The sequence below is a fragment of the Orcinus orca genome, chromosome 4 (genome assembly GCF_937001465.1).
Source record: "Orcinus orca chromosome 4, mOrcOrc1.1, whole genome shotgun sequence".
Taxonomy (NCBI): Eukaryota; Metazoa; Chordata; class Mammalia; order Artiodactyla; family Delphinidae; genus Orcinus; species Orcinus orca.
In genome coordinates this window covers 49,643,372-49,663,849 of record NC_064562.1, presented here as the reverse complement: position 1 = coordinate 49,663,849, position 20,478 = coordinate 49,643,372, and the positions used below count along the sequence as shown (strand labels likewise).

General features: G+C 41.1%; 1 protein-coding gene across 1 annotated transcript in view; it reads right to left on the bottom strand.

Moving 5' to 3' along the window:
* Nucleotides 1–18,723, bottom strand: part of BTC (betacellulin) — a 41,373-nt gene extending 22,650 nt beyond the window's left edge. The window contains exon 1 of the mRNA XM_012536879.3: nt 18,331–18,723. Within this exon, the coding sequence (XP_012392333.1) occupies nt 18,331–18,394 (64 nt within the window). The 5' untranslated portion in view covers nt 18,395–18,723. The remainder of the gene's footprint in view (nt 1–18,330) is intronic.
* Between the last annotated feature and the right edge of the window lie 1,755 nt (nt 18,724–20,478).

Here is a 20,478-nt window from a genome sequence, read left to right as displayed (position 1 = left end):
ACCCTTGTAAAAGACACCTCACAGAGCTCCCTTGCCCCTTCTGCCATGTGAGGACACAGCAGAAGGATGGCTGTCTATGAACCGGGAAGCAGGCTGTCACCAGACATTGAATCTACTAGACCCTTCATCTGGAACTTATCAGCCTCCAGCACTGTGAAAAATAAATGTTTGTTGTTTACCAGCCAATGTTGTTACAAGTCTATGTTATTTTATTAAAGCAGCCCAAACTGACTAAGACAGGCATGGAAAAAAAAATCAGTTTCAGACACTCTGAATTTGAGATGACTGTGTCTCATTTAGAGGCAGTAAATGGATATTAGATCTGGAGCTGTGGAGTGAAGTCATAGCTACAAGTTCTACATTTAGGAGTTATGAGAAATAAACTGGTACTTAACGCCACACATATTGATCTGTTAGAAAGAGCCATGTGAAAAGAGAAAGCTGATTATGGATAGAGTACTGAAAAAAATCAATATAATAGAGGGGCAGAAAGAGAAGAGTCCTCAAGGGATCAAGAAGAGCCACAGGGCTTCCCTGGTGGCGCAGTGGTTGAGAGTCCCCCTGCCGATGCAGTGGACACGGGTTCGTGCCCCGGTCCGGGAAGATCCCACATGCCGCGGAGCGTCTGGGCCTGTGAGCCGTGGCCGCTGAGCCTGCGAGTCCGGAGCCTTGTGCTCCGCAACGGGAGACGCCACAACAGTGAGAGGCCCGCATACCACAAAAAAAAAAAAAAAAAAAGAGCCACAGAACTAAGAAGAGAGGTTTTCTAGAAGCATTTGGTCAACTGTATAAAAACTGATGGAGAATTAAAGATAAGAACTGAAATACATGCAGTAGATTTGACAACCAAAAAGCACTAGCAGTTTCTTGCTAAAGAAATAGTAACGGTATGAAAGCTGTGCAAATAATTGGAGATTACTCTTCACAGATGTTGAACTGAGAAAGGGAGGGGGGTTAAGATTAGTCAATATGTACAGAAAAAAAGAGAGTTATTTTGCTTTTGTTTTATTATGAAAGATCATTGACAGGAAGATGCCAAAGGTACAGGAGAGAGGCAAAGGATGAATTAATGACAGAGCAGAGAGGTTGGACAGTTTAGCCCAAAAGGCAGGGCCACTTCTGCAAGTGCGATGTAGTTCTTTGCAGTCAAAGTTAGTAATTCTGGCAAGTATAACTCTATTTTGAGTGAATGGAAAGTCTTTGGAAAATAAGAGCTTAAATGTATTTTACATTCAATACATCTGACCTCATTGCTCAAGGAAATCCAAGTTCTGGTTAAAATGAGTGGGAAACATCTAACGTGTTTCTCAACTTCCGCATTACTGGCATTTGGACTGGATAACTCTTTGCTGTGGGATGCTGTGCATTGTACTATGACTAGCAGTATCCCTGGCTTTTACCCACAAAATGCCAGTAGCATCCCCCTCCCTTCCTCCACCTACCACTGAGATGTTACAATCAAAACTGTCCCCAGACCTTGCCAAGTGCTTCCTTGGGGGAGAAATTACATTGGTTGAGAACCATTGCAATTCTCTCCAAACTTAGATATGGAAAACATAAGATCTTCATTTAAAAGAGTCACAAATTATATTAAATTTCAGAATTAGTAAGAACCTTAGAGGTATTCAAATCTCCTACCAACCCTCAGCTCCCCTAAAAACATCCCCTGGAAGAGTTCACCTTTAAAATTTCAGCACAGAGACTTCACTCCCTTCTAAGGCATCACATTCCAATGAGACCATTCATCCATTCTTTCACTCACAATCATTCATTCATTCAAAAAAAATTAAGCACCTATTTCTAAAGCTCTATAAATGCTTCTTTATGTTGAACTGGTTTTTGCCTTCCCATAGTTTTACTCTGCTCATTGGAATCACCTAGAATAAGTCTAATCTCTCTTTCTCGTGACTGATCCTCGTATATTTGAAGCCAGAGATCAAGTCTTCCTGAAAGGATTTCTCCTCCTCAGGCTAAACATCCTGGTTCCTCCAACCGTATTTTACCTGACATCATCAAGACCTCGCATAAGCCTTGACATCCTCCTTAAAAACAAGGTTAAAATACAGGGCCATTTTACATGGTTTGGCAAAGACAGAATAGAGTGGGGCTCTCACCTCTCACATTGCGGGCACCATATTCCTGATAATGCAGCTGCATAGCATATCAGCCCTTTTTAACTATTCCATCAAATACAGGGGTTTTATTCTGCTTAGAATAAATAGGAGCTCTTAAACCACTTATACTGTCGGAAAGCAGTGTATTCGTGGCTTTTTTGTTCTTTTTGGTTTTGCTCTGTTTTGTTTCATTTTAATCTGAGAAATGATTTTGTACTTGTCCATTTTAAATGTTACTGTGTTAAATTTTACCTGTCATCCAAATATTTCACAATCTCTTTGTTTTCTTACTCTTTCATTCCGCCTATTACCCATGCCTCCCTGCTGCACATGACCTGCAGAATTCGCAGATGCATTCAAGGAATAAAACCAAAATAAAACAAAATAATGTTAGATTAGCTGCATTTGCTAAGTGACTGGATATTGAGTTCCTATTTCTGGGGTTGTTTTTTTTTTTTTCTTTTTTTTTTTAGTGGAACATTTTATTTTATTTTATTATTTTGTAATAGATCTTTATTGGAGCATAATTGCTTCACAATACTGTGTTAGTTTCTGTTACACAACAAAGTGAATCAGCCATATGCATACACATGTCCCCATATTCTCTGGGGTTGGTTTTTAAATACCAACTCCACTCATAAAATGAAAGACAAAAAGGAAAAGAAACCCAATTCTACTTTAGTGAGTCAAAGCTCCATTTACTTTTATGCACTTTGAGATTCTCAAATTAAAAATTACAGAATGTATTAAAAGTATTATCCCCATCAACCGTCACGGAGAATGAAGTCATTGGGAACAATACAAGCATTCAGAGAGACACAGCTTGACAAGGAGCATGACCCACTCTCTCAAAGTTACTGCTAACGCTGAGGTAAGTCATACACCAGCTGGATCAACTACTTAAAAAGATCAAATGTGACCAACCTAAACAGTCATATATGCTGTATTTGCCTCATCTCTGAGCTGAACTTTCCATTTTTAGAGCCAAGTACATTTTATATTTTTTAAGTAAACATAACATTATCTCAAAATGACCATACAGTATATTCTGATAACTTAGGATATCTTCTTAGATACCCTAACTTCTACTTGTGTTTACTAAATCCAGTGATTTCCTATGATGTCACATCAATCTTATTTTAGGAATCAAACCACACTCCATGTCCCATTAGACAATTCAACTGTAAATCAACAGAGAATGTGTCAATTTATGAATATAAGCTGAAATTAGAAGAATATTTCACAGTCAGATCTCTGATATTTCATTTATATTAGAGGGAAGCAGTATAGATTAATAGGAAAAAGATATTTGAAGTCAAATGGAGCTGTACTTGAATCCTGAACGTACCTTTGAATCACCAGCTTTGTGGTAAGATTAAGTTACTCAGCATTGAACTTCAGGGTCCCCATCTGTAAACTGAGGCCCATGATATATAACTTACATGGTAACGATTTAACTATCTGTTTAAAGAAAGAGCAAAAAGTAAATTATGAATTATTAACCCCGGTAATGCCTGGCACAAGGTAGGCACTCAAAGAATAGCAGCTCTAAGAGAACAGAAGTAAAAACGAATTCTTATTACTCATATAGATTCTCAACTCTCATTAATGAATATTGACAAATTTCTACATTTATGATGTGATTTGACTTGTGTATAAAATATGCTTATGAAACAAACTACAAAAGATAAATACATACATACTATACTTCTATAGTACACTTATACATATGTGTTCAATGAGGAAAATCTGTATGTTGGTCTTTCCACATGCTGCTTTTCTCCAGTGTTTTTAAAAAGATATTTGACATTAATGCACCTCAACTGCTTAATAGAAATATGCCATCTTCTGCATGTATGGTTCTTTGTATTTTCAGCACAGTTCTGCCAGTACTCAGCATGGTGTTTATGTCAGAGGGGAGTTACTGATTCAGTTGGTTAGTTAAGTGATTCAGTGATACAAATATAACAGATAAAGTCAGATCTTAGATGATACTATTTAACAGTCAAATGGATTATATTTGATTAGAGATCTAATTTTAATTTCTGAAAAATAAAGTTAACAAAATTTTAAAATTTAAATCAACATTAGGAGTAAAAACTATAAGCATCTGGGGAATTTCCCAATGTATCTTCATTGTCAAAAAGAAAATCAGAATCTTGAGTGTGCATACTATACACAAAAAGTATTTTCTATGTCCAAAAAGAGGACATGTCTAAAAGGGAGTTGAAAAAATATATTAAGTGGTGGAAATGCTGTTTAACATTGAGCTTATGGGTGGCTGAGTAAAAAAGTGTGAAATAGATTAAGTTTGACATTGATGTTCTCCTTCATCTTTTTTTAACTCCTTTTCTGTCTTTTTTGTTGTTGTCTTTTCCCCTCCTATAAACCAGTATCTTCCTACTGCTTTAACATTTCCCCTAATAGAACATAATTTCTTCATAGAGTTCCCTTTCTAAATGTATTTATTTTCAAAGCAGACCTGCAAGGAGAGAAATTGCTTAACTCAACAGAAATACTCTAGAATCAAGTGCGTCAACCTGGGTCTTCTGCAAAGCAGAGCCTGAGACACAGATTAAGGGGTTATCACTTTATTGGGGAGGTACAAGCTCTGGGCCATGAGAATGAGAAAAAGGGAAGCAAGCAGAGAAGGAGGCAAAGCAATGCAATGTGTGTACCCATCATGCTGGGTGCAGCTCCAGAGTGAGCCACAAAGACACCGAAATGAGTGACACATTCACTCATCCAAGGGCCATGTAAAAGGTTCAGAAAGGAACTGCGTCTTGAAGTTGCTCACAGAAGAAAGAATGAAGGAGGAATTTCTCTGCCCCAGTCACTTCCATCACCCATTTTCTTTTGGACAAAATTTTCCCCACTGGGTGCTGCCTCCCCCAATCTCTGGCCCCTTGGTGAGTGAGAGGCCAGAACACATGCCCTGGGACACGGCCTTGAAGTCCCAAAAGAGGGGCAAGCTGGTATGAGTGGAGAGCTGATCAAGGGACAGGGGAGGTAGTTGAAAGGCCCTTAAGAAGTGCACGATTCTGTGTCCCAGTACAGTGAGGATTTGGGGCATCAGGACACCTTGGGGGAGCCTTGTTCCAGGACAAGGAGGGATTTCTCTAAGGTCTCTCAAATCACACCACCCAGAGGACTGCCTATTCTACAAAACTGAAAGACAGGTTTCCAGATTTTCAGAGCCAGGAGGGGAGGCCAAGACAAGGGTAGAGAAAAAATAAGAGAGTCTTCACAAATAGTTTATGTCCATTCAAAATCAGGAGAGTAGAATATGACCTCCGCCTCCAAAAAAAATTCTATTCCAAATGGTATAAACAATATCTTGGTGTTTAAGAAGGGCTTAGAATGATGGATAACATTTTTTTAACTCATAAAAGAACTCCACACTCTTATATTTTTAAAGCCCAGAGAGGGAAGTAATTTAACAACCTGTCATACATGAATTAACTCACATATCTGAAAGTTGTCAACACCACAATAATGCCTTTGCCAGTAAATCCACCATTTTATTTTTGCCATGACCGTTATTAAATCTGTAACAACAATGACTAAATTGAATGGGAACCCTATAGCAACCTAGAGCTAGTTTCTTAGAAACCATCAGTTGTCAAAACTTGACGTTTTGAATTCTATCCCTTTATGATAAGGCCGGACCAGACAGTCAGACATTGTAGCATTTTAAATGAAAACCTCTGGGATCACTGAATTTCCATAATAGTTCAAAGAGAGGAGGCAAAAGGAACCATGGAAAAAGAACAATTTGTTATCAAGGAGGATTATCTGAGTGCAAAGTGAGGAGGAATAGTGGAGTTGGCTTCTGGATCCAGCGATAACACAGCCTCTGACCCATGAGGAAACAGTCATCAAGCTTTAATAATGGTAAAGAAAAGAACATAGGGTGTCAGAGTAGATGCTCTCCCAACCTGAAAAAGCCCCAGAATTTAGGCCCTTAAAATGAGTTAGGATAACTCAAACCAACTTAACTTTAACCCATTATTATCTTTATTGATCAAACCATTTGCAGAGATCAGAAACATCAGTCAATCAATATCAGACAGTATAATTGCCAGGTATAAAGAAAATAAATTCTAATAGAATTCCAAAAAGAGGTAATGTTAAGCTGAAGAAATTATAGGGAACACTTTCACAAAAGAAGTTGGAAACTAAACTGGACCGAAGGCAATGACGTAGAAATGAGCTGAGTGTGTTTTGGGGGACAAAGTAAAGATGTCCAGCTGGAGTGAAGAATTATACAGAGAAGTATCAAGAAACAAGGGCCTGGGAGATCAGCTCGGTGCTTTGTGACCACCTAGAGGGGTGGGATAGGGAGGGTGGGAGGGAGGGAGACGCAAGAGGGAAGAGATATGGGAACATATGTATATGTATAACTGATTCACTTTGTTATAAAGCAGAAACTAGCACACCATTGTAAATATAGCACACTCTGTTATAAAGCAGAAACTAGCACATTGGAGTAAAGCAATTATACTCCAATAAGGATTTTAAAAAAAAAAGAAACAAGGGCCTTCTTGATGTGTGTGGTGTGACTGTGAAATAATTCAATTGATTTTTCTTGTGTGACCTATGAAAATGACTCATTAAGAAATAGTCACACCACGTTTCCAGTTGAAACTTCAATGTCTGTTCACCACATCCTGAATAAAGCAGCTGACTAATCTAGAAATCAAGAAGTATTTAATAGTGGTGAATGCTGTTGGGTAGAAATCGTTAAGAAAGAACGGGGTGCATTTCTTTTGCTACCCTTCTGTGAAGGCAAATGGAAAGTGTATCGTTTCACCTGGCATCTAAATCACATTTTGTTCTTCTTACCCTCTATTACAGGATAATTATCATTTATCTAAAAACAAGTAGAGAATCTTCTCACAGAAGTTTCCTATCACAGGATGTTAGAAATTTGCAATGTTAGAAATTTGTCTCCTGAAATAATAACATTTGAAATTTTTGCAAAATAATTAATCAATTATAGTTATGCTAGGGGTTTTCCCCATCACAACAGGATCCCAGGTCATAACTATTATCTTAATAGTTGGTAAAATATAAAGAGTGCAGCATCTTTAAGGCAAAAACTGAGCCTGGGGCAAGGGATTGATACTATGTTCCAAGATGTCCTCTCATCACATCATATGAGGGGTACATGATATCTACATGGCATTATTGGTGATGTTAACCTTGATATTTCTATTCAGGAAAAGACATGGTGGAATACAGTTTGGGCCAGGTGGGAGTGAAGTCACTCAAGTGATTTTCTTTTTCAAAAGTCTTTACCATTAGATCCCCAGGTCTCCATCTGTCCTGCGCCTTCTCCTTGCAGAGAAGTCAGCTGACAGTACCAACCTCCAAAGTACCCCCAAAGTGAAGTAACATTATAGTAGCGTCTATAATTCATGGAGTCATAAGAACCTTTGGTGGTCATTTGGTCCAACTCCTACCTCACCTAGGAATCACCTCTACACAGCTTCCCATGAATGCAATCCAGACCACAGACATTCCCAGGCATGGGAAGATCACCACATCCCAAGGCAGCTGATTCCAGTTTTTCAGAGCTCTACTTGGGAGAAAATTTCCTAAATTAATGTGAGAGCTGTCTTCCAGGAATGTTAGTTCATTAATCCAAGTTGTATACTCTGAACTACACAGAGGAAACCTTTGCTGGGTCACCTTTTCAACGATTTGAAATTGACTCTCATAACCAAAACTTTCTCTTTTCTACCCACCACCCTGACCTCTATCCTTCTATCCTTTCAGTTATGTGTGTGTGTGTGTGTGTGTGTGTGTGCGTGTGTGTGCGTGTGTGTGTGTCTTTGGCTTCCCCATCAATCTCCTGTCTCTTGTCTTTCCAGAGCATCAATGATTTCCTCAGAGCTCACTCACCAGTGACCTCCTCCTGAGCCTCGTCCATCTCCACAGTATTTGATATGGTTGATCTTCCCAAATCTTCCATCTAAAAATCACCCTCCTCTTGGCTTCTTGACTTATCCTTCCCTTTTCACTCAACTCTGCCAGTTACTTTTCTGACACCTACTCCATATATGGGTGTCATCAACACTCTACTTTCAGTCCTCTTTTTCTTCTGATCATTTTTATTGTGGTAAAATATATACAACATAAAACTTACTATCTTAACCATTTATAAATATACCGTTCAATGATATTAAGTACATTTATATTGTTGTACAACCATAACCACCTGATCTCCAGAATTCCTTTTATCTCACAAAACTGAAACTCCATACCCACTAACTCCCCATTTCCCGCTCCCCCAATCCCTGGCAACCACCATTCTACTTTCTATCTATGATGTTGCCTTGGTCTTCTTTTTTATAATGCCATTTGATCTCACGAAATACCCATAGACTTAGTGTTGGAACAAATATGTAGTGAGGGTTTACTGTGTGCTAGGCACTGTGCTAGAGCCTGAAATTATAATCAGCTAAATGATTCATTTATATTTTCAGCCCTATTTTCTAACCAGATGATTGTCCAAACTGGGTGGCCATTAAAATTTCCTGTAGAGTCTTTTTTGTAATATATTTTTTTATTTTGTAATAATTTTAGATTTACAGAAAAGTTGCAAAGTACACAGCATTCCTGTACACCCCTCACCCACTTTCATTTCCTCTAATATTATCATCTTTCACTACCGTGGTACATTTATCAAAATTAAGAACCAGCATTGGTAGATTACTATTGACTAAACTCAAGACTACATTCTGACTTCATCAATTTTCCATTAATGTCCTTTTCATGTGTCAAAACTCTTAGGAATTTGGCATCTTTGATGACATTTACCCTGACCACTTGGTTAAGGGATTTTTACACTGTAAGGTTATTTATTTTTTTTCCTTTTCATACTCTATTCTCTGCAAGCAAGTCACCAAATCCAGCCTACACTCAACGAGGTCAAGGAATTAAGCTCTACCTCTTAGAGGGGGGAGTATCCACCTCTATTATTTGTAGTTATTCCAGAAGAAAAATTTGTTTCTTCTCCTGAAAAGTCTTTAAAAATTTAGATTCATAGGGACATGTCAACCAGACTTTAGTAGGTCTGGGGAGAGGCCTAATAATCTGTACTTTTTGCTTTTCTTGGAAGAACAATCAGACCTGGGGTCCACTGCTCTAATTTGAAGTCAACATCCATATTTCCAAATGCTCATAAGACTTTTGAATGTCTCAAAAGCAGTTCACATCCTCACCAGAAAAAGGAAGTTCTCTTTCACATATGGTAGCATAAATTCTTGTTCTCTCCCAGGTTAACAGTGTTGGAAACAGCTTTAATACTTTTTTTGTTACTTAGACAAGTCATTCATATAAATTGTTGCTTAGAAATATTTATTGAATTTATTCCTTTCTCTCCATTGCCTGGTCCAGGCTTTCTGGGCCAGGTAAAACCAATCTTAAAACCACTGTACTCCCTGTATGATTCCCCTATTGAAAATATCACAGTAGCTACCCATTAACCATTATTATTGCACTCCTGAGAAGGAGTCCTTCTAACATGAGTTAGAGACAAAATGATGCCCTTAATGGTAGAGAATGGAGCTGTCATAGAATAAAGTGAGGTCTTCTGTGAGAAAAATAAAGTTCATTCCCATTTAGTTTCCTCTCTCTCTAAGTGTTATGTGGTCATGAGCCAGTTCCCTGAATCTGGCCTCTTGGATAAGTCTCTTTCTCCAGGTGACACTGCTACTCTAAGATGGGTGTGGGGCTACCCCCTGGTTATGAGCCACCTCCAGCCTTAGAAAACCTAGCAGTACATGGTTAGGAACCTTGAAGCAAACCACTCAGGTCAGCCTCTGATCTGTACTTAGCTCTTCACCAAGCTATAGGGCCTCCAGTAAAAATGGAGTCTAGACATTTCCACAGAATTAAAACAGGCTCCTCAGGTAGGAGACCATATAATATTTTAAAATAAGGTCTTGACATATAATTAAAAGCATACATTTATGTAAATTAGAAAACCTCCTAGCTCCAATTCCTAGGAAATCCGGCAAAGACGTCACTGCATTAAGAATTCAGGATCCTGGGGGAGGGTGTAGGTTACGCTGCCTGTGGGATAGGGGTGTTGGTGGCCAGGGATGAGTTGTTTTCTCCAGCAAACCCTTCAGGACCAAAGAGCCGAAGGCATGACAACCAGGACACTCATCGGCAAAAAAAATAAAAAATTTTAAAATTTCAGGATCCTGCCTAATGTCCTCCTTCTGAAAAACAAGTCCTTATCCAGTCAATATTTCCCTCAATACCACACAAAATCAACTCTTTGTTCTATGCTTTGAGTCTGCTCACTCTCTGCTTCACCAAAAAAAGAAAAAAAGTAATTAATTTATCCACCTTCTAATTTTTCTCCCATTTTTTTTCCTCTACCACCATCGTGGAAAAACTAACTCAGTTCCCTGTTTCCTTGGTGATATCTTTTTCACAATCACTTCAGCCCATAATAAATTCTCCTTCTCTGAGATGTTTAGTCTGTACTAGGTAATTTAAACTCCGTTAAGTATTGAACTACTTACTATACGATGTTTCATTTCTGATGAACATTTATACCCAATATAATACAAACTCTTTTTGGAAAGACAGTGACTTGGACAGCTCTCCTTAATGCTAAACACAGTATTAGACACACTTTATAATAGTATTAGACACACTTTAAAATAGTACAAATACTTAGCTATGTCTTCCTCATTATTACATGTTTTAGAAATAAAGACCGTACTTCCCAACAACCGACCCAACACTATGCCACAGTGGTTCGGGATAAATTCTTGCTTTTGGATAAGTTGCCATTTTGCCAATGGTGGTAGTCAATATCTCAATGTCATAAGCAAATCTCATTCTATCAGGTCAGCCTACTCCGGAATAGGATGTACAGCCGCCATCTCAGTGAGGAACTGTCTAAAATAAGTCATTGTTAGCAAATTCGAAGACATTAAAGATGGAATATAAACAGATGCTGGAAAACAGTTCTAGTTTCTGATTGTGGCAGCTAGGAAAGCATGCGCATGGGCACATGCTGAAATTACAAGGTTTACGTCAAGATCTTTGCGATGCGCTATGAGAAGCTACGGGTCTAGGAGAACTTCCTGGGCTGTGTGCATTCAGATTTATTCTTTTTTTTTTTTTTTTTTTTTTTTTGAGGTACGTGGGCCTCTCGCTGTTGTGGCCTCTCCTGTTGCAGAGCACAGGCTCCGGACGCGCAGGCTCAGCGGCCATGGCTCACGGGCCCAGCCGCTCCGCGGCATGTGGGATCCTCCCGGACTGGGGCACGAACCCGTGTCCCCTGCATCGGCAGGCGGACTCTCAACCACTGCGCCACCAGGTAAGCCCCAGATTTATTCTTTGAACAAATATATATTGAGCACCTACTATGCACAATAATCCTCTAGGCACTGGGAATATAGCTGTGAACAAATCAGACAAAAATCCCTGCCATCGTGGTACTTACATTCTAATGGAACTGTTTAAAGAACTGTTGAAAGCATGGTTATGATGGGGGCAGATTTCTATTTTTTTTTTTTCCTTTGCTTGCTTCCAGTGGTGAATATTACAGCAATTTCCTTTGATCAAAGTACAAACACACTCCGGCTGGCTTAAATGAACACAATGATTCTATTTCTCCTTTTTAGACATACCTATGAAATACTTTCAAAGTTATCTACATATTCACAAAGTTAAGAATATTCATAAATATTGAGCATTTTCTAGCCAACTATTCTACTAAAATCTTTTCCTGCATTATCCCATTTTATGCTCAAAACACTCCTGTGTCCCTAGATGATAGGTACTATTATCATTATTATCATTCTATACATAAGAAAATGCAGCACAGGGAGATTAAGTAACTTTCTCAATGTTACAAGACAATTATTATGGAAAAACTGAATATTTATGCATGGCTGTCTGCTCCTTAAAATCTAAACAAAATTATTTTGTCATTAGACAACTTTTCTAAAACAACTTGTTTATTTTCCATTTGTCTGACATTTAGAAATGAACTTTGACATTGCATCATCATTCATTCTTCCAAAATGACAGTTTATTTCTTTTTAGTTAAGGCAATTATTTGCATAACCCCAATAAATGAGACAACCCCATTTTGATGAGATTAAAAGTATTAAAATTATCTTGTAAATATTTCATTTTTCTCTGCTAGTGAAGGCTCACTTTTTATCTGATTCACCTTAAGATGTTGGGTTTGGGTATCAATGTCAGGAAAGTGCTGGAAACCTTTTCACTGCATAAAACTAGGATCAAAATTGGCAGTTGAAGAAGAATCTATAGACCTTTTTTTTTAGAAACAGATAAGCACTTTGCTTTTGCAGTGGCATTTCTTACATTTGTTCCTTCCTATCAAAGACAGCCAAAAGAGAACTCTTGAGAATTTTTATCTATTGCCTATTTCATAACTAGTGGGAGCTGGAATTTGAGAAATAAAGGCAAGGGGAAGTTTTTCCACCAGTTGGTAGACCCTGATTACATTTCAGAAATACCCAGAATTTAAAAATCCAAATTTTTTTAAATTAATGATTTCTTCTGTGCTTTCCAATTATCCATTATAACAGCTCATGTTAATCCAGAACTTAACTATGCTCCAGACACAGTTTAAGTGCTTTATGTAGTAACTCACTTAGTCCACATAATAGTCTTGGTTCTATTGCTGTCAGCTTTTACAGATGAAGGAACTGAGGCCAAGAGGGTTTAAGAGATTTGTCCAAGATTAAGGAGTGGGTAAATCGCAGCAACAGGGGAGTCATGCCTAGATGGTCTGGCTCAGAGTCTACACTCTTGACTACAACATCACGTTGATGCAGGATATGCTCTTTTTACTCCTCAGGAATAGGCCCACAGGTCCAATCAGGGGGAATGTAAAGCAAGGTCACCTCTCTCCATTTGCCCTAAGGAGCGTGCCCTAAGTGTCATAGTGTTGCAAGCAGCCCAGGAAAGTGCAGGAGTCACCCACAGGTTCAGGTTCATTTAAGGACAGGGTCAGAGTAGGATGGCCAAAGTGATTCTAGGCACAGACCAAAGGAAAACACCTGGTCTGATCAATGCCAACTGTTCACTACCAGCTGGGATGGCCTGGGCCTGGGATATGAGTAGGCAGGTTTGCTGGCTGGGATGAAGAGCCAAGCGTCCAAGAACATGAGGTATAGCCAGTGCCTGGGGTGCCACAGATGCATGAGTAGGCAGCAGAGAACGCAAAGATGGTAGGAGACTGCTAGAATGAACTTAAATGCTTTTAAAATAAGTCAGGAGAACTGGGTTCCTCTTAAATACAGTGTTATGTCATTGTACTATACTTTAGTCTCCTATCGCCCACTGTCTCCCCCATTCAAATATGGGGGAGAACCAAATATATGAACCAAATATATGAGAGATAGGTAGCATTACCGAACATGAGAAACAGAAGTAGACTTACTACTTGCCAAACAAAAGTCCGTCTGTGAAAGCATCTCTTTCAAGATGGGAAGCAAGTCCCAAGTAAGAAGAGATGAAGAAACACGTCCTTCTACATCATCTCTGAGTAGTGGGCATGTTTTGCCAACAAGAAATAGAACTGTTTTCTTTACTGAACCTACTGTCCCTTTAATGCCTGGGCATTGTCACAAACAGTCACTTGCATTCACTCATTCAATTAACTAATATGTTTTCAGCTCCCACTATGTGCCAGGAACTCTTTATACATCTCAAACATAAGGCTAATGGAATGAGTAAATCCATGGTGTTGCAAAGAGAGAAATGCTATATTAGTAACTCATCCTGTTATACAACCAACGGAGACACTTTGAAATAAGAAGGCTGAACACAAACATTGTTATACATTTTGTCACTGTTTCGGAATCAGTGCTTCTGGTCTACAGGTCAGGTAAATAATATACTACATATCCTCAAAAAAATGTCAAGAATGAATAAAAGTACTTCTTCGCTATTTGACTTGATCTTGCTGATAATCGAAGTAGGTTACTACCTAACTGATGTAAATTAAGATTAAATACCCAATCTCTCTCCAACCATCTAAAAAATCTCATTTCTTTAAAATCTAGCAATTATAGATTCATTTGGGCTACCAAGATTCCTCTTTTAAGACACAGATATGGGTGGGCAAACTGCATCATCAGCAGTACAAAGCATAGTCGTTTTAATCAGATGACTTTCCTCTTGAATTTTGCTTTGGCGGACTCTTGACCAACTGGAATATGGATTCTTTGTGGATCCAGGGGTTCGTGTGCAGTTTTAGAAGTGTATCAGGATCGTGGCTTAAGCCTAAACTGCATGCAGCCCAGATTCTGGCTTATTTGGACCCTCCTGGGAAGACACTAATTCTAGAGGAGAAGTTGACAAGCATGGTTCATGGATTAGAAGAGTGACCCGGACAACAGTTTGGTGCTGTTTCTCTGACTGTCCCCTCAGCCTCCTAGTGACATTCATGCCTCCTAGTGACATTCATGAGTTGATTACTATTAGAGGGTGAGAAAAAAACAAGATGAGCCTTTCCCACTGGGCTCTCCATGGATTTCAGGAGCACAGGGTACTGGGGTGAATAGTCTCAACAGAGATGGGGCAGTGCCAGGGGTGCGGACAGACACATGCACTCTCTGTCCTGGGCACCTTGGACCTCAGCACAGATATCTGCAGGCCAAGCCTCAGCAGGGCCACCCTCAGTGGGCACTACAAAGCTTGTCTGCATTACTGGGATCTTTCTTCCAGAATTATCTGGGAATTTCCACACAACAACTGAGAATGGAGCAATAGCAAAATTTGATTTGTAACACTTGTTAATATGCAAGTGTGGCCTGCGAAACCTGGGATTTTTGAAGAGGAAAAAAACTCCTAATGCTCTTCTAAGCCCCAAAGAATATCTGAAGAGGCACATTCTAAAATCTTCACTGTGTGGGGCTTCAGCTACTTCCTTTGTACGATGAGAATTTTATCTGCTGCCGCCTACTTGCTTTACAACTTGAAACCTAGATATTACATCATGAATACATTCATATTCTCAAGAAGAACTTAAAAAACCAACTTACATATATTAATGGTTTAGATTTTAATAAGGACGGGAACGTATTTTTGACCTTAAAACTCACTCATTTTTTTAAAAAGAAACTTTTTTTCCCTTTTTCACTAGTTATGATTTTAGCTTTAGTTTGTTATAGCAATTGGATGAGAGGGAGAAATTTAAAAACAGAATAAATAGCGAGTCCAATTTCTTCAAGATTAAAAAAAACTTTAAACAAAGTTATTGCCCCTTTACCATATTTATCAAACAAGCAAGCATCCATGGTTCTCTTTGTTAAGGTAAAGTTTACAGGAAACAAAGACCCATTACAAGTAAATGGAAGTTAAATATTATTGTAAAAAAATTTTCTCTTAAATTCCCAGTAGAAATGTTCATTAAAGATCAGCAGAATGTCAAGTTGGTAAGCCCCTTAGTCTCATCTAAAGCAGCTCGTTTATTTTATAAATGAGAAAAACAATGCCCAGAGAATTGTAACTTACAGACATCTCAAGTCACAGAATGGCAGAAGCTGGAACCAGGTCTCAACGTCTGCTCAGTACCAGCTCTCAAGGCACTTTCACTGTGACATACATACACACACATACACACGCACACACACCTAGAACATCACACAGCCATTGCTCACATTCTTTTCGAGAAGTAAATAAGATAACATGTGACTTAAATTAGGAATGAGACTTAAAAGTAAATAGGACCATTTAATGGAAACACTGAGGTCAACAAATTACATCCTTTGGCATTTTGCAAGGAGTGGAGCCTCTTAGGGAGTCTAGAGACTGAATTCAATTCCCTAAACCAAACATTCAACAAGGTAGTTGCACACTTAGGTTACCCTGAGTTACAACAGCGCTGGATTAGAATTCTGTTTTGTTTTTTTTTCATTTCTGCCTTTTGACAAGTTTTGAGAAAAAAATAAAGTACCGTGTGATGGTAAATAGGTAAGAATGTCCATCAACCTGAAATAGTCACTTCTACCATAACACTTCTGCTGGTACATCACCCTAATCTTGTCCTGTATTAGCTTGTGCCTGGATTATACCTGAGACAGTCAGGTCCTCTGGCCCTCTCCCCTCCTCCCACACTGCACCCCACTGCCAGGTTTAACTCCTCAAATCATTGCTTGTATTATATCACTCTGTATTCAAGGCCTATGATGGTGTGTGATTAACTGTTTATTGATTTATATCAAAATATTTTAACCTGGCTTTTTTGGCTCTTCATAATTTGTCTGCCTCTCATCAGTTCTACTTTCTGGCAGGCTGACTGCCTGTCTCCCCAGGAAATTAATCTCATTCCCATCACCAACCCTTTACTAAATGCTTTTACCGCCTTTTGTCCCCCTCTCTCCCCTACTACTGATATTTCAAATCCTGCCAAGTTTCAATCCTACCCACTCAGGTCCTCCATGCAATCTCCCCACTGCTCCATCCCTCCCTGTTGAGCTCTCCTTTCGCCGGTTTCATGACTTTTTCTCCTATTGTTTCATATCTGTTAGTCCTGCATTCCCAACTTCAACCTAACATCTTTTAGGGCAAGAATCATGTCTTAGGACTCTCTTGAGCCCTCCTCCCACCCCCATTCCCATATACTCTAGCATCTTGCTGACTGTAGCAGATTTTCAGTAAACACTTTGACAGTAGGACAGACCAGATAAAATGGAGGAAGAGAATGCCAGCTTCATCCAAGTGATGCTGGCAAAGCATAGTCCTGTCTCTAGGCCTAACTCTCAGGCCCATTGCCCTTCCTCAGGCTCCACATCACTCCAAACTGTTTCTGACCTCTTCCTCTGCAGGGTTTGTAAATCAGTCCTTTCTCTCTAACCATGATCTAAGTCTGATCCACTTCTGACCAAGGTCATGACACCTTTAAGGCACCTCTCTTATTCCAAGGACACAGCCAAATGGAGGTTTCCATTTAGATCCCACCTCTTTTCCTCCATAAGAGAAAGCCTGGCCCTTTCCAGGCTGGAAGGTAGTGTCCTCATCACATAGACACTTCAGCTGTGGAGACGCCCCTCCTCTCGCATTGATGCCCCAAGCCCAGATGTCCCTACCCCTCATCCCAGCTAGGACTACAAAATATTGCCAGTTTCCCTTCCCTCTGCCTGCACCCCGCACAAATGATCATGATGCAGAGGGGATGTCTTGCAGTAGTAGGATTTTCCCACTTAAGTATCTACCTGCTACCTTCCCATACTAGAGAGTGAGGGGAACACTGCTTCCAGCAGTATAAACTTGCCCCAGCATCCGAAGTTCCAGCTCTTTCTCTGCCAGCACTGACTCCCAAGGAGGTGAGGAGAGCCTCCGGGAGGGCCAGGCATCCTACCACTTCTCCCACTAGCCACTGTCCCCTCACACCAGGTGACTGACCACACCCAGTAGTCCTTAACCTAACCACCCAAGTTTCACCTTCGAAGTGAAGAAAAGTTTTCTCTCTGCAACTTCTCCTTAAAACAGGAAATAATATACTCCAAGTAAAGCAGCTATGTGTTTCATCAATACTGCCCTCAGTAAAAATATGTCATCTCCCTTTCCTTTTGTTTCCCTATCAGGAACAGGAGATCCAGGTCTCAAAAGTTGAATCTTTTCTCCCTCCTCCTGCCCCTCTCAACTTCGCCAGCAAGAAAGGGGTGGAATAATTCATTTTCGGGCCTTCCTCAGCTCTCGTCTCTCCGGGGTCGTCCCCTTCCTCTCTCTGGCACGCGCCCAGGCAAACTGCTCTCCACCCTGCTCCGCACTCCCGGAGGCCTGCATCTCAAGCCAGGGAGTTCCCTTTCCTCTTCTTCCCAGGGGATGTCTTTTCGGTCTAGTCTCCCAAGCTCCCACTTTGGTGGATTTCCCAAAATCCTCCACCTGCCACACCTCCTCGCTCGCGGGCACCGCGCCGCAACGCCCCAGAGCACCGGCGCCCAGGCCCTCCGCTCTGCGCCCGCCCACGGGATCCCTTCCGCCCTCGGACCGCCCCCTGCGCCCAGGGCCGCAGCAACAGGTGCAGCCCCAGGTGCCCAAGTGCCGGATTCTTAACCTCGTGCTACCCCAGTCGTCCAAGTTCTTCGACCCGCCCCTGCCAACCCCAGGGCCCCCTCGGGTCCAAATGCCAGCGCGGAAGGCTCGCCCTCCCTGCGACTCCACCCTAGACTTTCCTCCTGGGTCTCCAGCGACCACTTACCCAGGGCGAGGGCCAGGAGCAGTGGCAGGGAGCTGGCGCCGCTGCCCGGGACGGCCCGGGCCATCAACCCCGCTGCCGGGCCTAGCAGCCCCGAGACGAGTCTCCCGCCTCCTCCTGCGCCCCCTTCCCGGGCCACGGGCGCCCGACGGGGTGCCTGGAAACGAATCCCGGAGCTAGCAGGAAGCAAAACTACTCCCCAGGCTGCCACCCGGCTACCGGGCGGGCGGACACCCCGGGCGGGCGGCCGACCGGCTACGCGAGTGTCGCCGGGAAGAGGGAGCCTCCTATTTATCCGCGCTCTTTCTGCACACACCCCATCGACGAGGCGCAGGACTTCGTCGTGGTGGCCTCCACGCCGTTCCCACCCAAGTTACCCCACACCCACACAACGGGACACTTGCGGGCTGCCCTCGGGTCAGCTCACCCACGCCCCCTGCTGGGTCGCACCTGAAGGTTCATTTCCCTCCCCTTGGGGAGTCGAGGATGTGGGGAGGGAGCGGAGAGAGAGCACGTGGAGGGGCCCGAGGTGCGGGGCCTGCGGGCCGCCGTGGAGCAAGCCGGCTCTAAACTCCCTCCCCGAGCCCACTGAGCGAGAACGGCAGACTCGGACTGCTCTGGAATTCCAGCTCCCCTTATTTCAGCCAATTGCTGGTGTCCTGGAGGGACCAGAGCCAACACTCACTGTGGTTAACCTCAGGCATTTGACAATTTCCAAGCTTCTCTTTTCCATACGTAATTTGTTGAATATCTGGGAGTGTGGGCTCACCAAGAGCTATTTTAAGGATGTCACTTATATTTTTTTATTTCTCCATTTACTCGTCTATCCATTGTATTTTCATTTATTTATTTAATTCATCAGCTCTGTTGGATCTATAAGAATAAGGAGAATCCTTTTTGCCTGGGGCTTCCCAAGCACTATCTCTACCTCAACACATCTCTTCTTTGAGGAGACGTAGACTCTGATGGTTCTGCACCAAGCATTTCCTGGAACACAAAAGCATCCGCACAGCTTTCAAAGACAGAAAGTAGCATCCAGTTTTACCTTACATGATTTGTCTCCAAAATAACTAAAGGGTACAGCAGTTTTCGTACTGATCTATATTCCTCTTGCTTGATCAATATGTGTAATCATGCCTCCTCAGTACAGAAGTTGTATTTCTATAGCATCCGAAAGTCCAATAAACATTCATTTACATAAGAAATGCAGTTCAGATGTCTTCCCCTTCCTCCCCATTGTTTAAATTAAACAAATTATTATGTGCTTTTCTTCAACAAGTGACATTTCATTTCAAAACCAATTCACATTATTTTAGCGCACCAGGCAACCAATATACCCAGAGGAATAAAAATCAGTTGGTAATTTCCAGAATCCCATTCTAGCACCCACATTACAGCTCAGAAAGCATCTATGAGAAGACAGACATGAGGTTTAGAGAGTTCAAGGTTGTGAGACAGGTGGTTACTGCACCCCAGATAAAAAGGGCAAGAGCACATGAAGCCAAGGGGATTTGACATCATCTCCCTCCTTTCCATCTCCATCCTTCCCTTTTCCTTTCTGATATTGTCTCCTTCCCTCAGGATCAGGGCCCTAGGTGAAGGCATCTTTCACTCTGAGACGGCACCCTAGCCAACAACTGTCCTGGTATCCTCAACAGAACATTATTATTTTTATTTTCCTTCTCCATAAATATTAATAAATATTAATATTAATAAAAAATAAAGCAAACCTAAGCAAAAAATACCAGATGTTTGTCGAATATTGTAAAGTGCCAAGACTTGGTGTAAATGTTCACCATTCATGTCATTCAAAGGGTAAATTACTTCAGGCCACTGGAGTATGAAATAGGGTACTTGAACATATTAAATAAGCCGGATAAATTAATAACCTTCCCTAAGGGCTTTATTTACTGCCAGAAGTAAAATAAATACTCCAGAGAATATGTCTTCCAAATTTCCTGGCACCGAAGGTTCAATCTTCAGCAAGAAAGAGGTGGAATAATTCATTTTCGGGCCTTCCTCAGCTCTCGTCTCTCCGGGGTCGTCCCCTTCCTCTCTCTAGCACGCGCCCAGGCAAACTGCTCTTCAAGATCAAGCAACGTTCTCTTTCCTTTCTTTCTTCCTACCCTCCTTACTGCCTGCGTTCCTTCC